This window comes from Anneissia japonica, unplaced genomic scaffold, assembly GCF_011630105.1.
Source record: "Anneissia japonica isolate Jap-2015-1 unplaced genomic scaffold, ASM1163010v1 scaffold5180_len9225_cov112, whole genome shotgun sequence".
NCBI lineage: Eukaryota > Metazoa > Echinodermata > Crinoidea > Comatulida > Comatulidae > Anneissia > Anneissia japonica.
In genome coordinates this window covers 1-9118 of record NW_022688405.1, presented here as the reverse complement: position 1 = coordinate 9118, position 9118 = coordinate 1, and the positions used below count along the sequence as shown (strand labels likewise).

Below are 9118 nucleotides of genomic sequence, written 5' to 3'. Positions count from 1 at the left end.
ATTGGATATAGTATATATTGTTCTTGATTCCCTGACACCGCCAACTTTCTCCCGTCCGGAAAACTGGCCATTCCAATTACACTATCCTTCCCAGTCGGAAAGATCAGACCTGATACCGTCGACATGCCACACCACTGGGTACACAGTAATAGTATTGAGAATAGTGTTGCTTTCATTTTAGGTGGGAGAATGCCGCTATATATTTAAACAACCATTAAATTTAACATTTGGTATAATTTAGCATAATTTCCCATCAGCCCTAGGCATAATTTAATTTGGATCACTGGTCACAAAGAAAGGTATAATAGGCCTATGCCTATCATTCAATTAAGTATTGCGGACGCATAAACGTTAAATGTTTTGATCTTAAAGAAGATATAGAATAGTTAATTTGATCTACCAGTATTTTAATGATGGAACCGGTAGCTCGAATGGAGGAATTATTGTCTTGTTTAAACACCTTACCACCTCCCCATGCTACAATGTAGACTTGCCACAAGTCTCTAATTTCTTGATTTTTCGTAGTAGTAGCACATTTCGAAAAGCGCCACCAGCAATTTATGTCGAGAAACTTTTTTGATGCGAATTAGAGGAAAATAATCCAAAAGTATACTATGAAACGCCAAGCAAATAGGTAATATGAACGCCATTGGTGCCAAAGTCGATTTTTCCACCTTTTTTACTGATTAAGACAAAGATTAGGGACTGGAACCCAGTCTATTTACAATGTAGCTTGCAACAATAGAAATCTGATCATTTTACTTGTAAATACTTACATAATTCTGAAAAAGTATTGTATTTAAAAAAAATGTTTATACATTTATAAAACAAATCCAGACCCCCTATAACCCCACCCCTTTACTTTTTCATCCACACCCTGACAAAACACTCTCTCTAACAAGGCTTGACGAATAAATCACTTCTTATGTCTACTAAATTCATCAGAACAATAGGGATGCCGATGAAAACTCGAAGAATTGGCTAAGGAGAAAATTTTACGCACTGTTATTCTGTCTCGTCTGGTGTATTGTGGTCCTTTGAATTAAAATATGTGAGCTGTCTTTGAATAATTTTCCGCCATTTAAGTATAACATTAGAGAAACATTGTATCTTGTAGTGAATATTTGCCTATGTTACGACAATAGTAAAAACAACGTAATGTTTTACGACTGTTTGAAATGAAAATAATAATTGATAGGCCTAATGAAAAACAAATTACTGTACCAAATAGCCTAGCCAAATATTCATTTCCGACAACATACTCTCCTGATTTACGGTTTCATAGCTGCCTACTAAGATGTGATAAAAAAAAAAAGACCAAACTTACGATATTAAAATAATTTGAAAATATGACACGTTTTGTAGAAAAAATAACCCAAAAAATTAATTTAATAAGTAACAAAATGATAATAAATCTAAGTTCACATCAAGCCCGGATTCCGGTCCGGAGTCCGGACCGGAATCCGGGCCCGGTTACGATTTCCGGTTGTGCGTTCACATCGCGTCCGGGGAACAAAGCGTCAGGGTCAAAGGAAGCAACCAAGTGGAACGACGTCAACATAGCTACGGTGATGTCGAGGATGCTGTGGAAGACGTCAAAATTAGAAGAAAAATGAGAGATCCGAATGGGTCAATTCAATAAACTGAGGAATTAGTGTAGGCCTATAGTGTATAAATCCTAGCTTCTTACCTTTTCCTTAGTATCATGTTAAATTTAAATATAACACCAGGCGGCGGCAGCCGAGGTGTCGGGGGGGGGGAGGGTGCTGTAGACCCCCATGGGACATGTCAAGCCCTCCGACGACCAGAGTTTGTTGGGCAGACGGACCAAAAAAAAAGTAGGCCTAATGAAATGAAATGAGTGTTTATTGAGCTGAGTTTATAGATCTTAATTGTACTTTATCAAATACTTAAGAGTTTTCCAGTCTGAGAGAGTGCCATCTCATTAGGATACCCCCTCCCAAACCATCCACCCGGCTTGGTCGGAAGGCCCTCAGATGGCAATCCTTATCTTTATCTCACTCAGCCCCTCCCCAAAAATACATCCTACAGCAGCACTTGCACTTTAGTCCTATCTAAACTACTTTATGTTGACTCTATCATGAACTATAAGCTTACCAGAAAATTTGTTATAACAGTATTTATAGCATACCACTAATTTATTTTTGCAACCTTTCTTATTGACAGTTCTTAACTTTTGTGATAATTATAAATAAGCAATTCAAATTAAAAGTGCAACTATTTGTGAGGAACAGTACATTTTTAATTAAAATAACTAAATCAAATCAGAGTAAGCATACAAACAACAATTTTGACATTGTACAACAGATTCTTGTATTTATTAACAATTTCACATTTATATACAAATTGTTCTCGTGGTTAAACCAGATATTTGAAACTTACCGACGTTAGCAAACTATGTGGAATTCAAATTTGGAAATATTATTGTAATATTAATATTGACCACTAATTAATAATGTTCGCAAGGTTTAACTAACCATATATAAATAATGTAATTAAAATATTATAATCCATATATTATTATTCAAGCCAATGGTTCCGGTGGTGGAACAAGTCTTCTCGGTTAAGGACTTTAAAGCGTAGGCCCGACATACACATTTGGCTCGTGTGCACTTTAAAGAGCTCAGTACATCCTCAGAGAAAAGTAGGGGTTACCCCGGTGTACTGCTTCATTCAGTCCGGTCGTTTAATGGTTATGCCATGTAGGATAGCAATTAAGTTCACTTATTGGCATATCCTTGGCGCTCGTACCTAAGAACTGAAATATTACTAATTTTTGACTTGGACTTGTTTGGCCTTGGGAAGTCTGTGCACAGTTTGTTTTCTAGACTCAAAAAGCTGGCCAATGGATCTTTTTCCTTCTTTGCTGTCAAATACTTCACTATTTATTTGGTTTTCACCATTTTCCTTTTTAGTGGTAAACTTGGGGGAATTTTTTGTCTTTTGTGGGGTTCCCTCTACTTTATCAGCAACTACTACGACTTCAATGTTATGCAGTAGGTGTTCGCATTGTTTCATCATCTATCGATAAGATTCCTCTATCCATTACAATAAATTTTTACCAACACTTGAATGCAGTCAATACCAACAACTTCAGCTAAATGAAAAGAAATTACCATGTTATTTATTCTCCACAATAAGAATAAAAGAGTAGCAATTGATAATACAGTAGTTTTCATTTGATTTATTTGCATCTCAATAGAATAATATAAAATTACAATTGTTCCCTAAATGAGGAAGTCTAACTTTCATTTAATAAATTTTGTAGTGGAATGTAAGTTTATTTACTGACTGGTACATACTCAGTAATAACAATTTTACTAATTTTCAATTTAAATTTTGTGTTACAGAATGACTCGTGTTTAATTTGAAATGTTACTAGATTTAGTAAAAGATGACATTTCAAAAGATAACACAAATTTCAGGAAAAGTATAACAGCCAGAGAACGCCTAGCAATATGTCTCAGGTACTGTACTTTGTTAAGTATTTTCTACGTACATATAGTTCAACTTCCTCGTGTACACAGACCTTAAATAAAAGTTGATACTGTATAATACAGTACATGTAATAATTTTGATATTTAATGATACAATTCAATACAATAACAGATGACAGTAAGAAATACAATTTACAATGAACAGTAACATAAATATTAAAATACCATACACCTTGTTCTTAGTACAGTACATCATATTTACATTTTGTTTCTTCCTGTTTCAGATTCCTTGCAACAGGAGACAGTTATGCATCTCTGAACTACAACTTTCGGGTTGGAAAATCTACAATTAGTGCAATTGTTGTTGAGGTCGCTGAAGCAATATGGCTTAGGCTCCAGCCACTTTATATGGCACTACGAAGTAAAAAGGAATGGGCCGACATTTCATCTACATTCAAGGAAAGATGGAATTTTCCAAATTGTGTGGGTGCAATTGATGGAAAACATGTGGTGATTAAAGCACCAGACAACTCGGGTTCCCTTTTTTACAACTATAAGGGAACCTATTCAGTTGTACTTATGGCAGTGGTTGACCCAAACTACAATTTTATTTTTGTTGATGTTGGCAACTACGGTTCGAGTAGTGATGGTGGAATCTTTTCAAGAATGAATTTAAAATTAGCCCTCGAGTCAAATTCAATTGGGATTCCACCACCAAAAGAATTGCCGGGAATGCCAGAGCTGGGACTTGTGCCCCACGTTATTGTAGGAGATGAGGCATTCCCTCTGAAAAACCACCTAATGAGGCCATTTCCAGGTAAATAAGTCAGCCATATTTTAATGGCGGGTTTATTTAAAAATGTGTTTTAGGCAAATGTTTTATAAATTTGATGGATTTAAAAATAACTTTTAAGTTGAATAAAACAGGGTAACAGTTTTTTTTTTTTTTTTTCCTGATGTACAGTAATTTCACTTTGTATTTTTTTAGGAAAGAATTTGATGAAGGAGCATCGTGTGTACAATTACCGGCACAGCTGAGCAAGGAGGATATCAGAAAATGCTTTCGGCATTCTAGCGAACAAATTTAGGATGTACCACCGAAAGTTAGAATTAAAACCTGAAAACATCGACAAGGTTGTACTATGCACATGTGTACTACACAACTTTATCCGGAAAACCAACTCAAGTAATGTAGGATTTAATCCTGATCTGGAGGAGGAACCTATTACTGAGCAAAATGGTCTGCTCAATTTGGAGTACAGAGGATATCATAGTGGAAGGGATGCCATTGATGTCAGAGAAAAATTTTCAAGATGGTTCAATTCTGAGATTGGGAGAGTATCATGGAAAAACTATGCATTTTTTGGCCATGCCAAGTAAACAACAGTTAAACCTGTCATTGGATTTTATAAAGCTACGTGTGTTGTTATAAAATGCCTTGTTGTACGAAAAATATAATCGTTTCTTCTTGCCTGTTTCCTTAGGTACATTTTTAAAATCTGCCATAAAAATATGCCTCAATCCCAGTTTCAAGATAAGCCTATACAGTAATTAAAGAATGTTTGCTATTGTGTAATTAATTATTAAATTTTTTAAACCCGGTAAAATCTCAATAAAAAGAAACAGTTCAGTATAATTTTGTGAATACAGTATCTCAATTTGACCTGGCCTACAACTTGACTTATTTCATAACAACACCTTATCTATTTTATGTATTGTATTTCAGTATATAAATGTACTCAAAATATTAATGTGCATAGTAAAAGGGACTATTGAATATAGTGATTAAAATATTATCAGTGCTTTTGCTGTTTAAATCATCGAGGAGGGAGGATTTGCCTGTTTACAATCTTAATCTGTGTTGCAATATATCAAGGGCCTGTATTGCCTTACTCCTCACTGAGCGCTAGCTCCTCTTCAATGTTTATAACAGCATTGCTGATGATTTTTTTAATTTCAATTTGTTTGATTTTTGGAAAAGCCCTAACTGTTGTTAATGTTGACTCGAAGAAACATGATAATCCATCCTTCTCATTACTAGACACAGATTTGGAGGCAAGATAGTCAATTATGGCTGAATTCACTTCATCATTCTTAACTTTCTTCCTTTTTATTTGTGATGACATAACACCAAGCTCAATATTGGCCGTTGATGCACCCGCTTCATCATTTTCATTATCATCATCTTCAGTGTTTACAACACCTTCAAGAATAGTATTTAGTAGTAGTGTGCTAGATTATCATCTGGAGTAGATGGCAAATTTCCAGTGCTTCTGCAAAAAACAATAAATTAAATTAGTGAAAAGGTTCAAAAAACCTTTTATTTTTTCCCTTAACAAATAAAGTAAATTCTTGATGTTAAAATAGTGATCAAATGTTAAAAAAATAAAATGCAGAATTTGCAATACAGCAAATATTAAATTATATTTATCCTATGCACTTAGTAATTGCACAAATCTGTGATTTTTTAATTTATTGTTTTAAGTGAAAGTCCGTCGAACATCATTTCAACTTCATTACAGAAACAAACTTGAGTGAGGCCATGGATGCATTTATACATAAGACGTTCCTTAACTGTTTTATTGTAATGCAATGTAAATCAGTACTGTACTATTTAACAGCAATACTTAATTTGATAAATGTTTGGTAGCAACATATTTTTATATCAAAATTAACTTGTATTTTTTATAATTACAGTACTGTAGTTGAGTGTAAAACAAATAATATTTATTAATAAGAACTTGTAGTTTAATTCATAAATCTCATTTTACTGTAGTTTATTTTCAGTTGTTTATGTACCAAAAAAAAAAATATTAACACCTCCTTGTAGTCACAAAGGCATTTAAGAACTGCAGTTGATCTGCCCATTTGTACTTCCGAATCTTGCCTTGTAGTCCTTGACCACTCCGTACATTTAATTTTCTTAAGTACTCCACATAGGCATCTTTGATGTTATGAAATTTTTTTGAGGCAATTTTACCTGAAAAAAAAATTAGATGTGTATTAAAGTATGAATTAAGTGTATATTGCATAATTTGTTGCGTACTTTGCATATAAGATCTATGTTCGATTAGAATATTAATTAAATTTCACCATTTTTAAGTTTTAATTTCATTTTAAATTTAGTTGTTTAATAATTACTTTAAACAATTATTATTGAGATTTCACATTAAAAAATCAAATGTGTTTATTCATGAGATTATTAAAAAATAGCTTGCGATAAGTTTGTTTGACTTATGATCTCATAATTCAAATTATCTATTGATACAATGCGATACATGTATGTTATTACAGCCATGGATAATTTAGATAATAAAGTAGCTCCATAGCTTGACTGAACATACCTTTACAGATAGCATTTTTCTTTCAGTTTGTCTGTACTTAATTTATTAACTGCTGTTATTTTGTTCTATTTATGAGGCCTAGGTGCTTACCTGACTCTATGCCAACCTTCTGGGCTATCTCTTCCCACACACCTAACTTCTTCCTGGTATCTTTGTAGCTTTTATCAGCCAAATTATATAAAAGCAGATTGTTCTCCACCTCGATAATTAGGTTTTCCATTTTATTGTCTTGTTCCATTTCTAAATAAAACAAATATTATTATATACTGTATTAATGAATAATATTTGAATGCCATGAAAGTCTATCTTGGCCCTAGGCCTATTATAATTTCTTGTTTCATATAAATAATTTAAGGGCCAGTGATGATGATTAGTAGGCCCTATCAATAATATTTTATCATCCTACTTGGGGCCGAGTTGACTTGGGGCCGTGTTGACTAGGCCCGAGTTGACTAGGGCCGTATGGTAGTATATAGCTGTCTCTTATACACATCTAGATGTGTATAAGAGACAGCTATTAAGCTACGTTCACATCAAGCCCGGATTCCGGTCCGGAGAAAAAATCGTGAGAAATGGCTTTAGTGGTAAAGAATTGAAGCGTTCACATTTACACAGTCCGATTTTTTCCCCGGACTCCGGATTCGGAGCAATGGATCAGAAAGTACGATGGCCCACAAGGGACACACTGCAAAGAAAAAGAAATGCTGCAAACAAAAAAGAAACGATGCAAACAAAAAAGAAATCATGGAAACAGAAAAGAAACGCTGCAAACAAAAAAGAAACGCTGCAAACAAAAATAGAAACGATGCAAACAAAAATAGAAACGATGCAAACAAAAATGGAAACGATGCAAACAAAAATAGAAAACACCAGCAAACAAAAAATGAAACGCTGCAAACAAAAAAGAAATGCTGCAAACACAAAAGAAACGCTGCAAACAAAAAAATAAAAACACTAGCAAACAAATAAAGAAACGCTGCAAGCAAAAAATTAAAACACCAGCAAACAAAAGAAAACGCTGCAAACAAGAAAATGAAACGCTACAAACAAAAAAAGGAAACCCTGCAAACAAAATGGAAAAGCCTTTGCGCGCGCGCCCATAGAGCTAAGCTATTATTATTATTCTTATTATATCTCTATGTTGACAACAGACTGAGGTCAGGTCAGATGAGAGATGCTAAAAAGAAGACTCAAATTCAGCTCATTCGTTATAATCGATTTTGAGGCATAAATACACAGTAATCCGTTGGTAGGATTTTCCTAGCTCTTCCTTGTATCTTTGTAAGGAAAATACCTCCTCACTACCTGGCAAAAATTGCACTGCACTTCTGTCAGGGTATAATAAAGTAAAAGCCTCTGGGAAGCTGATGAGCTCTTTGTGCAACTTGATCATGTTTTCGGCCCCTTTTTTTAAGAGCTCCTCCATTCCTATCAAAGGATTTACTTTCAAGGAAAGAGTTGATCCCCTGACACTTTTCAGCACACCATCACGTTAAAAGACCGATCTGTATGGTGACCTCGGGGTTTTTCTCTATTTTCGTTGACACGGCTTTCTTGGTGAATCTAATACTCCTTTCCTTTTCTTTCCTATCTCTGAAAGCCTCAAATGAGAGACGAGCAAGCTTAGGCCTACTTGATGATGGACTTTCATTTGGACTTGGCCGTTTTCGTGTATTAATACTAGAAGTTGAGTCCTCCATTAAAGATCACCACAAGAATGGCAAAAATTTTTTCTCCCAATCGTGATAAAATAATGAAACATGTACTTGGCAACTGTTTTATGATGATTTTGAAATACTTTCAATATGATAATTGAGAAATAATTGGAGGTCTTCGTTTTCGAGTCTTCGTTTTGTAGACACCCATATAGGGTGTCTATAAAACGAAGACCCTTGAAAATTTCACAAACAGACGCCCAAAAAATGTCGTAAATTTGATTTTGTGACAGCATGCATGGCGTATTATCATCAAAATGAACGAGAAAAAAATAGGGGTCTTTGTTTTTGGGTCTTCGGTCGTCGTTTTATAGACACCCCTTTTTGTTTCACAGTTAGAGCAAAACATGGCTTGACCCTATGATGTAGCCCCCTGCATCTGACCTGACCTCTGTTGTCAATTAATATGAAATGCGCGCGCGCAAAGGCTTTTCCATTTTGTTTGCGGGGTTTCCTTTTTTTGTTTGCAGCGTTTCATTTTTTTGTTTGCAGCATTTCCTTTTTTGCTTGCAGCTTTTTCTTTTGTTTGCTGATGTTTTTATTTTTTGCTTGCAGCGTTTCTTTTTTTGTTTGCTAGTGTTTTTATTTTGTTTGCAGCGTT

The 9118-nt window shown here is 34.5% G+C and overlaps 1 protein-coding gene across 1 annotated transcript; it reads left to right on the top strand.

Annotated features, from left to right (window-relative positions):
* The first annotated feature begins 3062 nt into the window (after nt 1–3062).
* LOC117121672 (protein ALP1-like) lies at nt 3063–4812 on the top strand. The gene is made up of 3 exons (XM_033266947.1): nt 3063–3488; nt 3743–4275; nt 4447–4812. The coding sequence occupies exons 1-3, from the start codon at nt 3394–3396 to the stop codon at nt 4494–4496; spliced, it is 678 nt and encodes a 225-aa protein (XP_033122838.1). The 5' UTR covers nt 3063–3393; the 3' UTR covers nt 4497–4812.
* The last annotated feature ends 4306 nt before the right edge of the window (nt 4813–9118 follow it).

Excerpts from the sequence above, each read along its gene's own strand:
- LOC117121672 (XM_033266947.1), top strand. The coding sequence starts at position 3,394 with ATGTTACTAGATTTAGTAAAAGATGACATTTCAAAAGATAACACAAAT. Across the intron at positions 3,489-3,742 it reads CGCCTAGCAATATGTCTCAG|ATTCCTTGCAACAGGAGACA; the intron begins GTACTGTACTTT and ends TTCCTGTTTCAG. Across the intron at positions 4,276-4,446 it reads CCTAATGAGGCCATTTCCAG|GAAAGAATTTGATGAAGGAG; the intron begins GTAAATAAGTCA and ends GTATTTTTTTAG.